The 19,570-nt window shown below is 40.2% G+C and overlaps 2 protein-coding genes and 1 non-coding gene across 6 annotated transcripts in view; 1 reads left to right on the forward strand and 2 right to left on the reverse strand.

The window, feature by feature from the left end:
* riox1 (ribosomal oxygenase 1) lies at positions 1 to 5,610 on the reverse strand. 3 transcript variants are annotated; one of them, XM_061703582.1, is made up of 15 exons: positions 4,924 to 5,605; positions 4,471 to 4,593; positions 4,219 to 4,355; positions 3,755 to 3,854; positions 3,541 to 3,654; positions 3,349 to 3,455; positions 3,170 to 3,277; positions 2,933 to 2,967; positions 2,668 to 2,846; positions 2,174 to 2,278; positions 1,961 to 2,102; positions 1,704 to 1,824; positions 1,522 to 1,621; positions 1,360 to 1,446; positions 1 to 1,277 (listed from the first exon to the last, which is right to left on the reverse strand). In XM_061703582.1, exons 1-15 carry the CDS (start codon positions 5,143 to 5,145, stop codon positions 1,218 to 1,220), a joined length of 1,740 nt encoding a protein of 579 aa, XP_061559566.1. In that variant the 5' UTR covers positions 5,146 to 5,605; the 3' UTR covers positions 1 to 1,217. The 3 variants fall into 3 exon arrangements, with proteins under 3 accessions (XP_061559566.1, XP_061559564.1, XP_061559565.1); XM_061703580.1 differs by having other exon boundaries at positions 1,360 to 1,621; positions 4,924 to 5,610; XM_061703581.1 differs by having other exon boundaries at positions 1,360 to 1,621; positions 4,471 to 4,536.
* trnak-cuu (transfer RNA lysine (anticodon CUU)) lies at positions 5,290 to 5,362 on the reverse strand. Its single transcript has one exon. It is a non-coding gene; the product is annotated as a tRNA-Lys (tRNA).
* Positions 5,369 to 19,570, forward strand: part of extl3 (exostosin-like glycosyltransferase 3) — a 25,698-nt gene continuing 11,496 nt past the window's right edge. The window contains exon 1 of one of the 2 annotated variants that reach the window (XM_061703573.1): positions 5,369 to 5,648. The gene's annotated coding sequence lies outside the window, so the exon portion shown is untranslated. Of the gene's footprint in view, positions 5,649 to 6,617; positions 6,706 to 19,570 lie in introns of those variants that run through there. The other variant, XM_061703574.1, reaches the window with a different exon arrangement.

Below are 19,570 nucleotides of genomic sequence, written 5' to 3' on the forward strand. Positions count from 1 at the left end.
AAAAATCTGATACTGGACAAGACACAGTTGCTCAGTTTCAACATTTATGATGCGCTTCAGATGTGCAGATGAGTTCACAAATTTGGAGAATAAGGTCACATTTAGTGTTCATACATGATCTACATTGTCATTCTGCCAGGAAGAAGCCATTAGTCAAAATTCAACATTTTTAAAAAGCAAGATTACATTTTGCAAATACAGACAGGGACAAAGACCTTAATATTTAGACATGTCCTGTGGTCTGACAAACCTCAAATTTAACTGTGAGGCCACAATGAGCATTGTTACGTTTGGAGGAAAAAGGGAAGCTTGCAAGCTTGAGAACACCAACTCAAATTTGAAATATGGGGATGGCGGCATTATGTTGTGGGGTTGCTTAACCTTCGGAGGGACTGGTGCACTTCACAAAATAGATGGCATCATAAAGAACAGTACGTGGAAATAATGAAGCAACATCTCAAGATATCCTCAGAGTTTGTGGAATGGTATCCAAACTGCTTGACCCAAGTCATACAGTTTAAAGGCAATGGTACCAAACACTAAACGCAACACAAAATTATTGCAAACTTCTGACTTTAAAGAAAGCAAAGAAAATTTGTCTTTCAAAATTCCTATTACGCTGGTATTTAGAAAAAGGAATTTTTTTAATACTAATTTGACATAAAATGAAAAGTTTTGTCTGATTTCATCTTAGTGAGGGGAAAAACATTTATAAAGTGTATGTAAATATCTGGTTTCAATTGTAGGAAAATTAGGAAAAATTGTTTTTAAAAAAAAAATAGCCATCAGCTATACGAAAGGGATGATAGAAACAATGAAAATCCATTTATTTTTTTGTAAAACACTGTCAGTTTAACGTGACTAATTGTTTGTCTGTTCCTGAGAAAGAACTACACAAACTGAAATGGCCTCTTGGTGGGTTCAATTATCAACCAGAAATGTTTTTAACACGTTAAAAACAATGTTATTACCTAATCAATGTACTGTATGTCAGTTCTTTAGAGATGGACAGCAGCTGCTGGTCTCAAACTTGTTTGGGAAATTTAGCATCCGCACATTTAAATTACAACTTAATTCCTGTAATATTATGACTTGTTTTTCAGTGTGGCCGTAATACTGCTTCATAGTTTGGGGAAACCAAAATTAAGTTAGGTGGTTGTGTACACGAGACCATTTTTGAGTTCTCCAAATTCTGTTTTCTGAAAAATGTGTTGCCACTACTGAAGTAATTCCCTCTGGATGACCCCCTTCTTAAAAAGCAGCTTGGCCAAAGAGATCTGGTGAGGAAAAGAAGCATCTGAATTATGATCAAGACTTCATACAAAAATTCTGTACTATAGTCACAAGAAAAACATGCACCTTCTCCTGGAGAGAATCACATGGGAAACTTCCCACACTCACAAACTTGGGATATGAATGGATCACAAACTCTACTGCATCTGTGTGCTGGAGAAGGGATAGATTTTGAGAAGACTTAAAACAAGTCAAAAAGACAAGTGAGAATAGTCCAAACTTATCTACCTCAGGTTTTATTTCAAAGCTTTTCAGCTCCTCTTTGTGATAAACTCTTGAGTTTTCGGTGGTGTAGAAAAGATGGACAGCGTCTCCATCGCTGCATAGGCTTAGGGGAAAAAAAGAAATAAATCATAAACTGTAAGTTAAAATAACTCGTAAATACATTATGTTGCATAAATCAAAATTACCGAGCACATCCTGCTCGAAGGAGTCCGACTCCAGTCTGGCTTGTGATGTGTGCGCCTGCAGCCCTTACACTCCCTCCTTCCCACCTAGCAGGTGCTCCATGCACACTGCTGGCTGCTTCCTCTGCAGGGGGGCAAGTTCAAACAGAGCCGGATCAGTAAATGCTCAGAAAGTACAGTAATTAAAGCATAAAATGCATCAATGCGAGAACAAATTTGCATTTTAACTGGGGCTTGACAACGAAATAACAGTGTCTCACCTGCAGTGAGCTTTGGAGGTAAGCAGTCATGAAGGAAATCTCTGGCTTTAATATCCACAGTTGCATCAACCGGAGCGAAATTCTTAAGCTTGTTCATTAGGTGGTCAATTTTGGAGAAGAATGTTGTCCTACGTGGATCATCCTACACAAGAGAAAACGAGGGTAAGTAGGGATAAAAGCACAGGGAAATGTTGATGTTGGATAAAGACAGACCTTGTCAGAGTTTTGAACGCCCATGTATGAGAGGTAGTCCAGGGGTAAACCCTGTCTGAACTCGACATCCTCCTCCATTGCGATTTCAAGAGCGGTTGGGACCATCTGTAAAGGAAAAGGTAAAATGTTACTCAAACTCTATTAGGCGGTAGTCAAGTTTTCTTTTTTTTTTAATTCAGATCTGAAACAACAATAAATGAAGTTGACACTTCTTTCCTCGAATTCAATCGGAATCATGAATAAAAATTTACTCTCTGAGATTGTCTGCCGGATTGAGCTGGAATAGACTCTAAATTGTCCATAGTGTGAATGTGACTGGTCGGTCTATTTATGCCCTGAAACTGGCTGGAGACCAATGCAGGGTTTATATTTCCATACATTTTCATTTCTATGTTATGAACAAGGAATTCTTGTTCTTGTTTTTTTCTTCGATATTTTGGATTTACTGTATTTTGTAGCCTTTATTTCTCTCAGCAGAGATGAGAGTACATTACCTTCTGCAGCAAATCTCCCCAGCTGTTCTTCTGGTAGGAGGAGACGGTGATGTGCAGGGAGTGCGCGTCTGGGAGGCAGTCGCCCTGGTGAATGAACCCTCGGGGAAAGTAAAGCAGATCTCCTGCCTCCAGCACCACTTCCAGAATGGGTTTCCCAATCTCTGACTGGTCAAAGTTTGCTGGAAATGCAAAACACTGGAGTGTTAGAAATATAACCAGTAACACAAATAGCTTCTGTCATATTTTTTGTTATTCTTGTACTCACGGCTTGAAAGCACGGGCAGGACTTCATCATCTGACCTAAATGAAATTTAAAACAGAACATTTACGAAACTTTTAAAGCGCTTGTGCGGGTGAGCTGGAGCCTATCTCAATCTAGGCAAGCATGGGCACAATATGCCAACTTTAGCAACTGTTGACTCATACCAAGAAACTATTGCACCTCTTTCAACACATAGTCTGAATTTATTTTTATTTATTAAGATTCCTTATGTCATCTCACCTTGGGTTGTAGACCCTCCAGTGCTTCTTTCCTTCCAGCTGAATCACAAATGCCTCGATGTCATCATAATGTGGGGCGAATCCTTGCGTTCCGGGCGGCGTCAAGTAGCTAAATTGATAAAACATGACGAGAACTAAAAGCTAATCTTCCGTCGTGCCCCGAGTAGAAGTCGTACTCACACATTGGCGCCTGCCATGCTGCCAAAATACTCCTGCAGGATGGACAGCACATTCCACAAAGTGGAGGAGAACGCCTGAGGATTCAGCATACGGAGAGAGCAGCCATTCTGGGAAATAGGAATATTTTAACATTTGAAATTAAGATGCAACATTTTCTACAACTTTCAACAGCAATGGCATTTATTATCATACCTCATAGAAGTCCCACACAGTAAATGGCAGAGCTCTTCCGGGGGGGTTGTGTGTTTCCCTCTTGCTGTCTGTGTAACTTGTGACATCTAGATTCACTCCATACTGAACATCCTCCTTTATTTTAAATAAAAAGGAAAATAGCAGCACCGCAACCATGTGGTTAAAGGTTTCTGTCCTGGCAATTAAAAACTGAAACACTGAGCGTGATTCTTACCTCTCGAAGAATGCGATCAAACTCTTCAGTGGAGAATAATCCCTTGTAGTAATCTGGATTTTTACGCTGGACAAGAACAGGTTTCTTCTCCCATGTTTCCCTTGAGATGAAAACAATTATAATCAAGAATATACATGAAAAAGGCAGCGAATGATAACACTGCAATTTACTTTTCTCTATATTGGTTTTTAGTAACAATATTACAAAGCAATGATGGGCAATTAATGAGTTTATTCCTCAGGACATTTGCATTGCTTCCACTAACAATGTGGCTGCAAACAATGTGGAGCTAGTTTACAAAAGCTCAGAGTTGCCACTTTTCAAAACAAGCCACGAGCGTTTAATTCCTGCTAAGAAACAGACAACTTGAGCAGATTAATTTTCATCTTGTGTTGGGTAAAACGCGCTGAGTTTATACAGTGCAAAGGATGGTTTCTTATTGTCAAACCCTTTTATCTAGCTACCTGAAGAAGGCCTTGGCGGGAAGAGGGTTGATCAGCCACTGGAAAAGCTTGCTGGCACGCTCCTTGCTGTTGTTGATTTTTGCCAGCTCAGCCAGTAACACAGTCAGTGCCTCCTCTCCGCCGTTTACACACTCCAGCTGTATTTGGAACACACTTTTAACACTTAACCACAAACTACCGAGGGCACAATAAGTCCTGATAAATTTGCATCAATATAGGTATGAGTTATTTAAAAAGAAGACACAAGCTTACTTCATTCAGTCCCTGTATTGAAACCTCTGCTGCATGATTCCTGGCTTTCTTTTTCCTCTTTTTCCCCTGTGTTGCATAATTTACAATTTCAATGCCATTCTCTTTCTTTTTCCTATATGTCACCTAGAAAAAATAACATTTTAACCGCATATGTAAAATAAAAATGATTGAATAGTCTAACTAAAACGAGTTATATGAGTTGGGAGCATGGGCGCAAAGGCAATTATCTCTGGGAGAAAGTTGTAAACAAGCATTGACTTTAAAGTTGGCTACATTGATATGTCAAATATATGAGACATTTGTTAGATTTGCATTAGAATGTTTTATTGGCCATGCAGACGTTGTCAACATTACAACCTGCTGCACAGTAAGAGTACAATCAGTGGGTTAAGATGGGCTCACAAACAACTACGCCACCAAAAATATGTATTTTTAAATTTTTAAATAATTTACCTGAAATGAACGCTTCTTTGCAGGAGATGGCGATTCAGTTTCTATCATTTGATACAGGGAGAAAGCTGACATGTGTTTTCTCTCCATTTTCCCACCGCGAGTGTCAACGTCATCAAACTGCGATTCGCTTCGAGTCTTCTTCGGGTAATGTGTAAATTTAGATACCGTAGCGCCCCCCTCCCAACCACCTTGGTATCGCACGAATAATAACGTACTGTACATGTAAAATTCCTCAATTTCATTAATAATTTAGAATTAGAATAAGAATTTGAACGACCATTTTCCGACCGTTACGGAAGATAAGTAAGGTACAAGCGTTATTACCACGTAAAATTGGCATTCTAAAGAATGGAGGAAAAACATATGCGCCCAACGTGGGGCTCGAACCCACGACCCTGAGATTAAGAGTCTCATGCTCTACCGACTGAGCTAGCCGGGCGACTATCGCTATAGCGACCAAACCGATTCCACTGTTTTTCTTCGTACGTGAGTCTACAGTACATTCCCACAATGCTTAGCGGCCCAGTGTCGGTGTCGGCGCTGTTTGTGCTGCGGTAGCAGCAATAATGCAGTTTTTAATGATGATGCTCTGAGCTCCTCTGCTACGCCGTCCGTCGCATCCAGTCGTTCCAAATCAACACAGTAGTAGGGATTTTCGAGTTGGCAAACCTTCGGCGCGGCCGTGCTTTAATTTGGAGGACAACCCGTTGAACCCAGAGAGCGGGGTGAGTAGCAGCTGAAGCTAACGTTGATGGGCCAGTAAGGGGATAGAACATGCATTAATGTTGTGACCACTACTGGCTAACAGACAAGCTAAAGTGGACAGATGAGAAATTTACGGTTTGCCTCCTTGTACATGCTCTTATCTTCATATTTCATGTCTATAAATTACACCCTGGGTATAGTTAAATAACGGTAGACGTATTGGAGGCTAAAACGGAAGGCTGTGTTTGTTTGTTTGGACCCAAAAAAAAAAACCCACACGAACCGAGCCGCTGTGCAGATTTGTGATATGCATGTGAATTTTGCAGCCAATGCTGATGTATACGCTGTTTTTTTTTTAATTTATTTTTTTAGCATCATGTCAGCATCTTGAGTCCACCAAATCACAACAAATTCCTGTGAAAATAATTATAATTCCTTGCTGCCAAACATTATAACTAACACATAATATATTGGGGGATTATTGAGTTTCTATTACACTGTAATACATATTATTAACCCGAGACATATAATTTTATATCTGTGAAATAGAACTACCAATATTTTCAGGATTTATATCGCGATTCCCGATAACAGTATTTATCCAGATATAGTATTTTTCCTTCATTAAATTAAATTTATGGCAATTGTCTCTATTTATTGTTTGGCACAATTGCCACTAATGGAATCTTTATTGAAAGGATGCATATTATATTAATATTACACATACTGGTTGTCTTCCAAAATGTTTGTCCGTATTTACTGTAATTCAAGTTTTCCCATTGGAAAGAATAGGAAAAGACATCATCTGATCCCTTGTCAAACAGACGGAAAAGATTTTAAAGTCAATTTTTGAAGAAGTGTGAACCAGTATATGGTGTCCTCAACCTCTTGCCCCAAGTCAAATGGGATAGACCGCAGCTTGGATTTGAAAGTAACATTTTACATTTTTAATGAGTGTTAATTATAAAAAAAACATACTAAGGATAAAACTGTCTTGACTGTCACTCAAGTCTAAAAAGAAGTTCATTGGAGTCTTACTGCATTATATGTGATTCTGCTCACATTACACAACTTTCGGTGAGTATATTTTTCTCGTAACATTTTTCTTTTTGATTTGATCATTTGATTTAAAAAATTGTTTTTAATTATTTTCTGGTAGTAAATACCGTTGGTTTTCAAAACAAGATAACCTGGCACAGAATGTGTCAAGATGGCCAAACATGATCTTTTTCAAGGATTTATAAACCTTTTCTTTTTTTTTTTTTTCTTTTCCCCAGAGCGGTTTTCTGTGCAACAGAGCAGTTTTATATACTCCTTTTGTGGTTATTTATATTGTGATGGATATTTATTGGAAAATGCAGTCAGACTGAACAAGGTTTGAGAAGGGACATACACAAAGAGTGAACAGAGAAAAACAATACAGACAAAAGACAGAACAATAGCAGTATAAAATTACATCTGAGTTGGTGTCTATTTATACATATAATGTGGACTGGGAAGGTAGTGCTACAGCCTGTGGAGAAGGGATGAAATGAGTAGCAAATAGGACGGGCGTTGAACCAGGCATTGCTACCGTGTGTGGCGGGAGTGGCTATGAAATACATAAACGCCTGCAGAAACTGAGTGTAAGTGAGAGGACAGTCCAGAAAGTTAGTCACAAGGGTTGTATAATTGCAGCAATTAGCGAGTGGCCCCATACCAAATCAACAACATCCCATGGACGTGTGTGGACGGCTGTGTTTCCCAACATTTATTGAGCCAAGGCACCCATTTTACATTATCAAAACAAAATCTCACGGCACACCACCAAACAAAAACGTCACAAAAATACAAGTACTAAAATAAGGATCTTTTTTCAGTGTACTCACAAATTTACTTATTGTGAAATCCTGGCCTGTTTAATTGAACACAAAGATGATCTACTCACAGGAAGTCATGACTTATTCTGTTGTATACCAAAAATGCGGCAATAATAGACGACTACTATAATTGCATTGAAAAAGTAAATAGATAGATGAACAAAGAGATTAATAAATAATAATTTTCCCACAAGGTGACATTGGATGATTTCCGGCGGCACCGTAATTGGGAATCACCTTCTACGGAGACATGCTCAACACCATCAGGAATGCACGTTAGTCATCAGACGTGTCCTGGAGTTGCTGTGCAAGCCCAATGAGAATTGGCTAAACTTAAACATGGGCTGATAATCCACACACTAGTAAACCATAAAATTTTTGGGATGCATTAACCAAACAATAACATTTCAACATGATTTTGCGGAAGTCTAAAATTTGCTCACTCCTCTCTTGGCAGCACAGTGATTTATGGTCCCAATTAATAAGAGAATATTTGTGAAACTACAGGATGATGAACTGTTGTTTGTGTAATTTGCCGCATTTCTGGAGGATAACTCCAGCACTATTGTGACAAGGCTCTATCGATTGAATATGACCTTGGCAGAATGAAACCTGTTGAAGTGTTACCCATTCCAAACGGTTATTACAGTCCACAGAGAAATAACTCAGACTATGCACAATTCTCTGCAGGATCTTAACGGTTACGTAAAACCAGCAGAACCCATCGTTCAGAAACTTCAGCCATTTGGTACCCTCCTCATACCTTGGTATGCTAAAACACAATGTGCTGCCTTCATTTGCATCTCAACAGGAAAAGCTAGCTACCCGTGTGATGTTTTAACCAATTGTTTTCACAGCATATTGATTAAAAATCACTTTACGCTCTTAATTAGGGTAGTTTGAGGTTTGTGGTCAGTGGTCACGCTTTTATGTCTCTCTCCCAAGTGGGAAAGCGATTGGCTGAACCTGTTTGACTTCGATTGTGTCATCATGCTGATGCAATGTGTCTGTGTAGATTCTCAGTCATCCAGGTCATGTTAACCAGCAAAGGTTGAATCAAGGCAACTGGACTGTTCTTTTTTGTTTGAAAAATTTCAAGCTCAAGAGGCCTTTTTGATTAAAGGTGAAACGTCTTCAACAAACAAGTGTGAATAGCGAAAAAACACAAATATTTGACACCCCCTCCAATTGTAAAATATATAGTTGTCTATATTATTAGTTTAAACTAAATATACTACAAACTAGGACCTCAGTTTAATCTTTTCAAACAAATTTTACATAACCCTTAAAATAAATGGCTTCCAGATTTTTTGGTTTTAAAAAAAATCACTAGAACTGGGCATGTACATTCACATTCAGCAAAATAGGTGGTAATAGGTTCCATGGGGGGAAAAAACTTCATGAATTTGTGAATAGTCAAGTGCAGAAATGGGGCTGCTGTATACTGACAACAACCATTTCAAGATTCGTGTTCACTTTTTAAAATATATTTTACAGATATCTTTACAGCAGTTTCCACACAGAACAGAAAAATGTCAATATCATTTACGAGCAATTCAGTTAACGTTCTTACATTAACGTTTTACGTTAGGAAGGCACCCGCTGTTGTCGTGTAACATCAGATTTCTGTGCCTCGAATAGAAGGGGTCCTCGGTTTATGATGGTACCTACATACAGCATTTCGAGGTTATGAACGCCGCGCTACAAACTCATTTGTGCAGCAAGAATCCATCGTCCGTCAGCAAAAGAATGTACAGTTACCGCCGTACTTACTCTTTCATTAGTTTGTCTTATTTGAAGCCTACAAATGTTCTTTATCCAAATATTTATTTTAATTATGATTTCAATTAGCCAGATTTACCGGCGCCTTCCTACTTCTGAACAAATTCAGGTTATGTCTGCGCAGTAGGAACAGAACTCCGTCCTAAACGCAAGTCTCCTGCCTGTATAGTCAATTCCCTCTTACTTTGTGAGTAGGAACTCAGCCCACTTTTCCTGATCGGAGTCTGAATTCTTCAGTTTTCTGGAATGCAGCATGAGTAGTTTAAATGATTGAAGCCCCAACGAGCAGCTAACATGTAGCATGTAGACTTAAGCGCAACCAGCTTTTAACTGTAAAATACATTTACAAATGACTCCTCTGCTTCTCTTACATACAATATTACAAAAGCCGCTAAGCTCGAGGAACAAAACTGTCTGACCCTATTGGCCTTGTCAGAGTTCTGTGCTTTACTCAGAACCTCTATGTCAAAGCAGAAAGGCTGTTACTTTGAAAGACGTGACATAAATGACTGAGGTCAGAGATGGATGGCATTGATTTATTTTTTCCCCTCAGTGGTTGCAATTTTCATGTGATTTTCCTCACCAATGAAGTGTCTGAAGTTTTCTAGACTAACAAGAACTCCCAGAACTGCTGCAGTTCACAATGCTAGCGACTGAATGCTGCTGGGCAGACTCCACTGTGAAAAGCACTACAGATTTTTGTCATTGTCCCGATTGACATTGTCTGTTGTCCCAAATCGATTCCCCTCTTGTCACAGTGTAGAACAATGGCAGCATCAGCATTCAGTGATACTATCGTAGTGTATCATTGTCGTTGGCATTAACAGGGAACCTTATAATTGGATCTGGAGAAAAGGATACATTTTTATAGACCTTCATGATGGCCTTAAAATAAGAGATGAGTTTGAATATGTTGCGAAAGATGAGTAAAATAGCCTGTTATTGAATTACTTGCATAAAGTCATAGTCCAACATAAAGCAAAAGGTTTTGTTTTTTTTATCCAGGAAGTAAAGACAAAAAACCTCACAAAATTGGGATATAAATGGCTTTTGTTTGACAGCAAAATTAATTAATTTACACATTACAGATTTAAGCAAGTATGTTCTTGTGTTCTGGTTTTCCAACAAGTCAAGAGTGATCACTGGGCAGTGACAACACAAAAATAAACACGAATACATAAATAACCCAAATATTAACATTGTATACCGTTTAGTTGACCTGGACTGACTCTTCTTTCCCATGGATTTCAATAAGGAGTGCATTGAATTATGATCTGATTTGGGTTTTTCCCAACATGCAAAAAAAGGTCAGTGCAGGCTGAAAAATACAGGCAGCTGAATGAGAACAGCAGTCACAGTTATTCAGTTTGCTTTAGTTTTCAATCATCACGCACGGCATGTCAGAACCCGAATGTGAGCTGCTGTAGCAGAAACGAGAGCTGCAACAAGGACGAAGAGGTATGATTTTGGAGCTGCCATCTGTGAGGCTCTGACTGAATCACAAAATAGAGCTGCTGCCTCCTGGCATGGCCTTTCCCTTAGAAACCACAAAATCGTAGCTGAACTCTCTTCTTGTTTAAATGAACATCTGTTTTCAGAGAGACCTCTCTGAACAGCCTGTTCCATGTCATCTGTGTCAAAACAGCAGCGATTAGTTTCATAATGATTATTTCTGATGCCAACTGTTGTAACTTCCTATAAAGAGTGTCAGCTGAAACAAGCAAAGGAAAGCGGCATGTCATGTCTCACTTTTGACATCATGAGTAAATGCCGTCTCCTCAAGACACCAAGACTCTGGTCAAGAAGCAGGATTTGTCAGCCAATGCCTCTTCCACTCAGCCATATTTTTCCACCAGCAGTTATAACACCGAAGACTCAAATTGAGGTAGCCAAAATTATTTAGGCAAAAGTTTCTTTTCTTTGTTTCCCAGACTATGCTGTGAACAGTTCTGTTATTCACAGTGTATTCACATGCAAACTACCATATTTTCACGACCATAAGGCGCACTTAAAAGTATTTTATTTTCTCCAAAATGGACGGGGCTAATGCGGTGCGCCTTATGTGTGACTTTGATAAGCGCTCCGCTTGGCTGACTGGGAGCATTTCCTGCCGACGTGCTGCTTATATAGAGGAAAGGCGGACGTGACTGAGGACAGCATGCGGACGTAAAGGGGGAAGGGTGCGCATGAAGGAGGACACTAAAGGCACAACCCCAGTAGGTATATAGTGCCGGAGTGTGCATTGTGCAAAACCACATCGGTTTGGCTAAGGACCCCCGAAAATAAGGTGGAGCAATGTGTCCATTTATATGACTTGTTCATTTATTGTATATACTTGTGTGCAGTATACTGAGTACTGTATCCATCCATCCATTTTCTGTACTGCTTATCCTCATTTGGGTCACGAAATTATTCGCTAGCATTTTAGACAAAATTAAAAACATCAATGACCTCTAGGGGGCATTCAAGGATTGGCCACTGACATAAGTTTATGTCAGATCAACATTACAACATGACAGAAATAATGGGTGCTAACTTACTGTAATTCAATTTATTGCAATTCAATTACTTTAATAAATACTGTTACTGACACACTTAATGACACACTTTCTCTAACTTTCGCACTGTCCCGACTTTATGGATGGGTGTTGTCCAGAGTTTGTGTCAGTTTAGCTTTTCCTTCTTTTTTTTCACGCTGCGTTGCTTAAACACGGCATGCTCCTCTTTGTCTACATTCTTCAGGTGCCCGTTCAAATTTGTGTTGAATCATTTAGATGACGTTCCCCACAACGTACTTCAGTTGTGCAGAGACTGCAAATAACTTACGTGTTGTTTGTCTGAGACGCCGCAAAATAGTCCCACACCGACGACGTGTTAACCGACAAGATTGAAAAAAACCTTATTGGCCGTCAGATAGTTACAGTACTGCGCCACAAGACACGTGACAAGGCTAAAAATAAACTAGCTTTTGGATTCATACGCAACGGTGACGCGGAGTTAAATGTCTTGTGCGAAGCCGATTGATGACGTTTTTGATCGGATCGGCGAATTATGACATGAAAGCCAATCAGCATAAAGTGCGAGTTATCGGCCGATACAGATCACACCGATCAGATCGGCGTAAAGTCTATTATTTATTTTCTCTACTTACATACGGGCAAAGGCACAGACACACACAATTATGTTGAGCCAGTTCACAGCTATTAAATTCATAACTTTTGTCATGTCAAGAACTAATCACCCTGGCTCGCCTCCCATTATCCATCAGTGTCTGGAAGACTAGGCTTCCGGGGATTCTGGCAGCTGTTGTTGGGCCTTAGTCAATCTGTTATGGTCTGGTTTGTTTGGCAAGCAGAGCCTCTCAAGTGGATTCGACAACCCAGGCCGCTGCCAGGGCAAGATAACACCATTTATTTGTCAGAATACCCCCTTCATGCATGACTTCTGGGGTTATTTTTCTCTAAAATATTTACAAGCAACAGCTAACCTTGGCCAATGAAGAGTAAGTGATTTGAGAGTGAAGGTACAACAGTGGTATTTGCACCTACTCATTCCGTCATTAGCGAGCAGCTTTAATAACCGCCATGTGATGCTTATTTTATTACGCCTCAGGCGTGTTGCCTGCAAATGCGATTTTGACATTCACTGATTGAATTGATTCATTTAACTCAAACTGTAGTCACACAAAGAAGGACACTATGCCGAAGAATCTGTAGAAATAGTTAGCCCCCTGATGTCACTGGCTTAATTTATAAGTGCTAATCTCGTGTCCCACTTTGAGGTCTGACAGTGTTGTCTGTTCTGTCCAACTGTTCATATATGTATAATTGGGGGTTTAAAGCACAAACAACATCTAAAAAAAAGTATTCAAAGAGCATAGTATTTGTCGATATTTATTTGAAGACGATATGCAACAAGGAGTAGCTTGCAAATAAGATAAGACATTTAATGATCCCCACCGGGGAAATTCAGGTGTTAGAGCAGCACACAGGACACAGCAGTGTTTACAAGATATAAATAACAATGAATAAATACAATAAAAATATGTTATAGGATGGAATAGTTATACACAAAGACGTATCCTGGTTAAAACCAGTATAAAGATATTGCCCTGGCTCACACATTATTTTCGGTTCGCGAACAGTCTTTGCGTAGACACAGAAGGCTTAGTTGTGTTGGCTCCATGCAGTGCGCCATACATTGCTCGTATCTTTGTTTTGTATTTTGCTCTAAATAAGCCCTCAATATGACTCCAAAGAAACTGAAAACTGCTAGCAAGAGTCTTATTAGTAGGCCGAATTGTATTAGTTGAAAAAAAGAAGGAAATAAGAGCTAAACATGACAATGGTGTTTTTAATCTAGCTGTACAGTTGCGTTTGGCAAAATCTACCATTTTGTATTAGTATTATTATTTTTTAAATTACATTTTCATAGTGCTTTTCTCAACACCCAAAGAGGCTTAACACAGGTGCACACAGACAAAGAGACAAGAAATAACTTGACCATCGGTGGATGAAGCAGGGTGGTAAAGAGGTCCGTATCCCTCCATAGTCCTCCCTCTGTGGAAGGAGTCGCCGCGCAGATGTTTAGCGCAGCGTGAGGCCAAGAAGGAACCAACATCAGAGGTGGAAGGCTAGTTAGCAGGTTGAGGCACCAGCCCCAGCTGGCGAGTGTTAACCACACCAAGAGACGTAAAAGTCTGCACTGGTTCCACCCTTGGCCGCGTTACAAGAGCTAGCTGGTGATAATGTTCGAGGGCCTTAGTGGTTTAGTGTTTCCCTGTGAATCCCCTTCCCTTTCAACATGCTGTCTTTTACTCTGCTTGACTACAAAGCCTTGTTTACATTCACCATGGATACCGCTAGTCCAAAATGGCCGTCGCATCCCACAGTGCAACGTGATTCCCAAAGCATATTGTACTGTATGCAAAAAGACTACAACATTGCACACTGATTTGATAGCAATATTTTTTTCTTCATGATAAAGTGTGTTATATTGTACAAAATAAGGTAAATGTGATTTCGGACTGGGATTGGATCAGATTAATTGCATTTTCCATTCATTTCACCCAAAGTCAGTGAATGAATTAAGTTTGTGAAACGATGTTCCACTGTAATATGTATACCAGCTCGATCTAATGAGATCCAATATAAGAGTTGAAACGAATTTTGACCAAGCAGTTCATTTCAGGGTTGGTCAGTGAATCCCGCTTTCGTCATACAGTATTTTTAAATGGTGTTTATCATGCCTTTCCGTGACATTTTAATATGGCTGGGACAACTCTTTTGACCAACCTGTTTAACTCCCCCATTCACAAGTGAAGCATATTGCACCACCACAAACACAACCCTCAAGAGGGACAGTGCACGTTTAATATTTTGGGACCCTGTACAATGGAAACGCACTAATGCTGCTTGGTGGACACAAAGCTGAAAATGCTGCCTTTACGAGGTTTATTTAAACTCATTGTAGACCTTTCATGTGATGTCTTATCCTTACACTATGCCAACTGATGTTGATACTTGTAAAAGGCTGTTGGTACAAAAAGTGAATTGTTGAGTCATGGCTTCAACAGTTGCTCCCCTTGTCCTTTATAACTCCGCCCGTACCCAGCAGCTGCCTCAATATTTTCTCCTGAGTGAGTGGCCCGTCCCCATATCCTCTATCACAGTTAATGACAACAAGGGTATCCTGCAAGTGTAATGAGCCAATGAGGACACAAATTCATGAGGGAGTCCCAGCAAACCGGATGACATTTTGTTGTTCAGGTAGGTCACCTCTAGAGCCCGTATTTCAAATTTCATATTTTTGGGGGACATTTATTCAGCCTGAGCCGTAAAACATTTTGTGCCACACTGAAGAACTGTGAAAAAGTAACAAATTAATCTCCCCATCACCTCTCTGTGCTCGTGTCACACTATGGATGCCTGATGAATTGAAAATGAGGCCCAGAAGCTAACCCGATCCAATCTAATAATTATAACATATAGAAAGCTGTATTAAAATTAAATGCTAATACTGTAAAGGGTTTATCACAGCAGGTGATTCACATACTCCAAGCCCACTCTGTATAATACTTATTTCAGTGAAGCCATGATACCTTCAGCACTGCCCTACCACCATGTAGACAAAGTTCAGGTCTTCTGTTTCCTGATACGTGAGCATGCAGTGGCCGGTGGTAGGTAGTGCTTTCTATACCTTTAATGCTTGCAAAAAAAATTTGTAAAATACATTTACACTGTGTTTCAAATGTGTTTTAATAAGTTTAAATGTTTAAAGTTTGTATGGGGGGGTAAAACGCTTTCAAATATGATTTTATATGGTCTTTCGATATGGCGGATTTCAACATTGCGCATGGGTGTGGAACATATCTCCCACAATGAACGGGAATCACCGGATATGTTGTCTGATCATGGAATGCGAGTTTTCATATTATTATTTCTATGAGTCACATTTGACAGAAGTATAATGTTACAAATCAATAATATTCCTCCTCGGTCTTTGGAAGTATTTTTTTTCTTATTATTAAAGGAATATTTAAAGATCCATCATCTTCATTTTTTAGACTCAGTGTCGCTACCTCTTGGAGCCTTGCTACTCGAGGTCTCGTTAAAAATACAAGCTCTATGATCTTCCTGTCAGACCTGAAATCCTCCCATGATCTCAATTTCTTTCAATAAGTGCTCATAGGTAGGAGATTTTATTTTATTTTTTATTACTCTCAGCTTGTCATCTCAAGAGGCCCCACGCTCATTTCAACTGCTACTCCCTCAGCCTTCCTCACATAGGGGTAGTGCTGTCTTCCTTTTAATGAAATACAATTTTTAAAATGGTTAAATTGGACATTACCGCTCCTCATTTCTTCCATGAGAGGAATTCTAGGACTGTGTCTGAAAGTCTGCCAGTAGGCAGAGACCCTGTTCAAATATTTATATAAGCGTTGTGTCCTCAAATGTCTGGCAACCTAGAAGCTGCATTCATCTTTTGAGATTGCTGATAATGACTCATACTTTGCACAAATCACACGCTTGCAACATCGTGTTACTTAGCTTGAATTGCAGCTTTGCTTGTCCATTAATTGGAGCTACATATAGTTTATTCAGGGCAGCTCACTGTCCTTTTTTTCTCAACAGAAAATCCTAATCTGTGGGGAAAAAACAGATGTATTTGATTCTCAATGAAGTTATTTAAATCAGCACTGATGCAACATCAGAAATTCGGCAAAATAATTGAGCCACTGAGAACTAAAGTGGGCTAACTCTATTTTCGTCATTTTTAAGTTAAGTACAGAAATTAATAGAGAAAAGGAAGATATTGCAGATGAATACTGGTCTAAATCAAGGTTAAGTTCCAATTTTGACAGGGGGCAGTCCATTATTGCACTCAGTCAGCACTTTTCTTTATTTATCAGTGCAACTCCCAAGAAACCAGGCTTTACCTCCTGCGAAAACATAGCAGAAAGTGAGGTTCAGAGATTGATATAAGACTCAGAAAGTAAGTAGTGCTTCAGCTTGGGTGCCAGTGCATCTGCATGTTAGTTAACTGTAAGTAGTCAATATTATCATCTTTCATGAACTATTGATAGATTTGACGGACATTTGATATGAACTAAAATCTGAAGAAAATTACCATTTCTGTGAAAACAAGTATCCAGAAGACGTAATCATTGTCATTTAAACCGCAAAGCTATAAATCCCCCACATTCTACTGTGGCCAAAAACTTCAGAGTTAAGACTTCTTTATACTCGCGCGGGCGGCGACCGCGCTGACATCACTGCGGCTGTCCCGCATGCAGTTTGCCTTCATACTCGAGCGCAACCCACACGTGCAGTTTTGAAAATGTACTGCAGTTCACCTCCAAGTCGAGGTTGTCGCTACGGCTGGCATTGGCTCGGACACCACAGGATGGAGTTTCCTCTGCATTGTTTGGGCATTTCCGGTAGCCGTTTTTATGTTCCTTTCAGTAACAAGGAACAAAGCAACAACAATGGCGACCGTGGAACAGTGTCTGCTAGAACAAATGGACCTTGATGACCAGATGGAGCGTTTAATTATGCTGCAAAATCGATCAAGAAGGCGGCGGCGTAGATGGAAGGGGCACGTTGAGTACGTCATCACAGCATGTTACCAAAACTGACCAATCACGAGAGATGATCTCTGCGGCATTCTACGCGCAGCAACAATTTTTGCCCTGTGCGAGTCAAGTGACGCAGAGGGGCTGCGCGGGCCAATTCGTCGGTCACGTGATGCAATGCGGGCGTTGTCGGCCACGCGAGCGCAGGAGTATAAAGAGGCCTTTAGTCTACTCTGGTTCTTTGTGGTTCTCATGTAACCTTATATTCACGCTCTTCCTGTAACATCATGCTATAATGTTAAGTTGAAGATGAATGCCAATTGCTAGGAAAGAAGTCTTGTTATATCATTAGCTGCCGCACAGCTCCGAGATACAGTAGGTAATGTGGCATTAATATTGATCCCCTGTGAGTAAGTACAGGGCAATCGATACTGATCTCAGATGACCTTCATGGCAAGATGATATTATGCAGATGGTTATGCTACAGGCGGCACGGTGGACGATTGGTTAGAGCGTCGGCCTCACAGTTCTGAGCACCCGGGTTCAATCCCCGGCCCGCCTGTGTGGAGTTTGCATGTTCTACCCGTGCCTGCGTGGGTTTTCTCCGGGCAGTCCGGTTTCCTCCCATATCCCAAAAACATGCATTAATTGAAGACTCTAAATTGCTCATAGGTGTGACTGTCTGTGCGAATGGTTGTTTGTTTGTTTGTGCCCTGCGATTGGCTGGCAACCAGTTCAGGGTGTACCCCGCCTCCTGCCCGATGACAGCTGGGATAGGCTCCAGCACACCCGCGACCCTAGTGAGGAGAAGCGGCTCAGAAAATGGATGGATGGATGGGTATGCTACAACCAAAGGGATTGAGATTCAACTTCTTCCTCTGTGTTATTGTGTTTCTCAGTGAACATTTGACAGAAACATTTGACAACATCTGTCTGCCATTACACCTGTGTCACTGTAGTCATGCTACAAGTAATCAGACCGTCTATGTTTGCCACACATACTCATGACTGAGCAACAGGATGCCAAGCAGCATTCTTAGGGTCACATGTCCTGGGATCTTTTTGGACTACACCAGAAGCAAATGACTTGCAATCATTTCCTAAAATCTGAGTTTAGGGGCATTTTCGCCCGGGTACCCATGACTTTGGTTTAATGTAACTTTATTTATTTTCCTCACTTATTGCAAGGTTTTTGGTCAGGTTTGAACGGGCACTCCGGTTTCCTCACGCATCCCAAAAACATGCATGAATTGCGAATGCGAATGGTTGTTTGTTTATATGTGCCCTGCGATTGGCTGGCAACCAGTTTAGGGTGTACCCCGCCTCCTGCCCGAAGATAGCTGGGATAGGCTCCAGCACGCCCGCGACCCTTGTGAGGATAAGCGGCTCAGAAAATGGATGGATGGATAGATGCATTTCCATAAAGTGCACTTAAGTAGTGTAGCCTGTGAGATTTTCCTGACAATCATTAATTATCAATTAATTTTCGCTTCATGTGATGCTTTTTTGCTGTTTCGCTCACTATACTATACAGGCTATACTATAGTAAATTTTGGTATGGATTTTTGTACCGTATATAAAGAGAACCGAGGTGAAATATAAAACAGGTTTTATTATTTATATTATTGTATTAAAGTACTTATGTAGTGCTTAACATTTCAGTCCCTGGATAGCAATTGAAAGAAGCACGACTTTATATGATTAAGGATTTTGCTCTTTGGGGGGCCCTCTTGCTGAGTTTTGTTCCAACTAGACTAGTAAAAACAATAGTCCCACAGAGGTGCAGTCCATGCAATGAACATGATGGCAAGATGGAGAGACCGCTTGGCTCATCAATGGGGGCTGAAGTAGCCACACATACTTGTTTCAAATGGTAGCATAACCAGTTCCACTGATGAGCCCCCATAAAGAACAAGGCAGTTGTAAAAGCCATGTCATTTGGTCACAGTCTTCTGTTTTTGCTATTGAGACATTTGCATACTCCGGAAATACAGTTCCTAAGGGCTTCCATATCAGCATTAGGATTTTCCAGACAGACAGTAGCTAACAGAATCAACATGACATGGAAGTGCTGGCTAGAGGGCAGCGCTAGAAGGAGCAGCTGGCTTCCCTTTTTCCTATTCTATTTTGATCTTGTGAAAAAGATTCCATCTCATTTTCTCAGATTGAGTTTTTATTGATACATTACCATACCTAGTATTTTTGTAATCATTGAGTTAGTGGTGCA

Source organism: Phycodurus eques, chromosome 18 (assembly GCF_024500275.1).
Source record: "Phycodurus eques isolate BA_2022a chromosome 18, UOR_Pequ_1.1, whole genome shotgun sequence".
Classification (NCBI taxonomy): domain Eukaryota; kingdom Metazoa; phylum Chordata; class Actinopteri; order Syngnathiformes; family Syngnathidae; genus Phycodurus; species Phycodurus eques.

Bases quoted from the DNA above. Each gene is read 5' to 3' on its own strand.
- riox1 (XM_061703580.1), bottom strand. From the start codon at position 5,145: ATGTACAGTACGTTATTATTCGTGCGATACCAAGGTGGTTGGGAGGGG. The intron at 2,847-2,932 runs GTGAGTACAAGA...TTGCATTTCCAG, and splicing joins CCTGCCCGTGCTTTCAAGCC to CAAACTTTGACCAGTCAGAG. The intron at 1,622-1,703 runs GTAATTTTGATT...TTTTCCCCTAAG, and splicing joins CTTCGAGCAGGATGTGCTCG to CCTATGCAGCGATGGAGACG.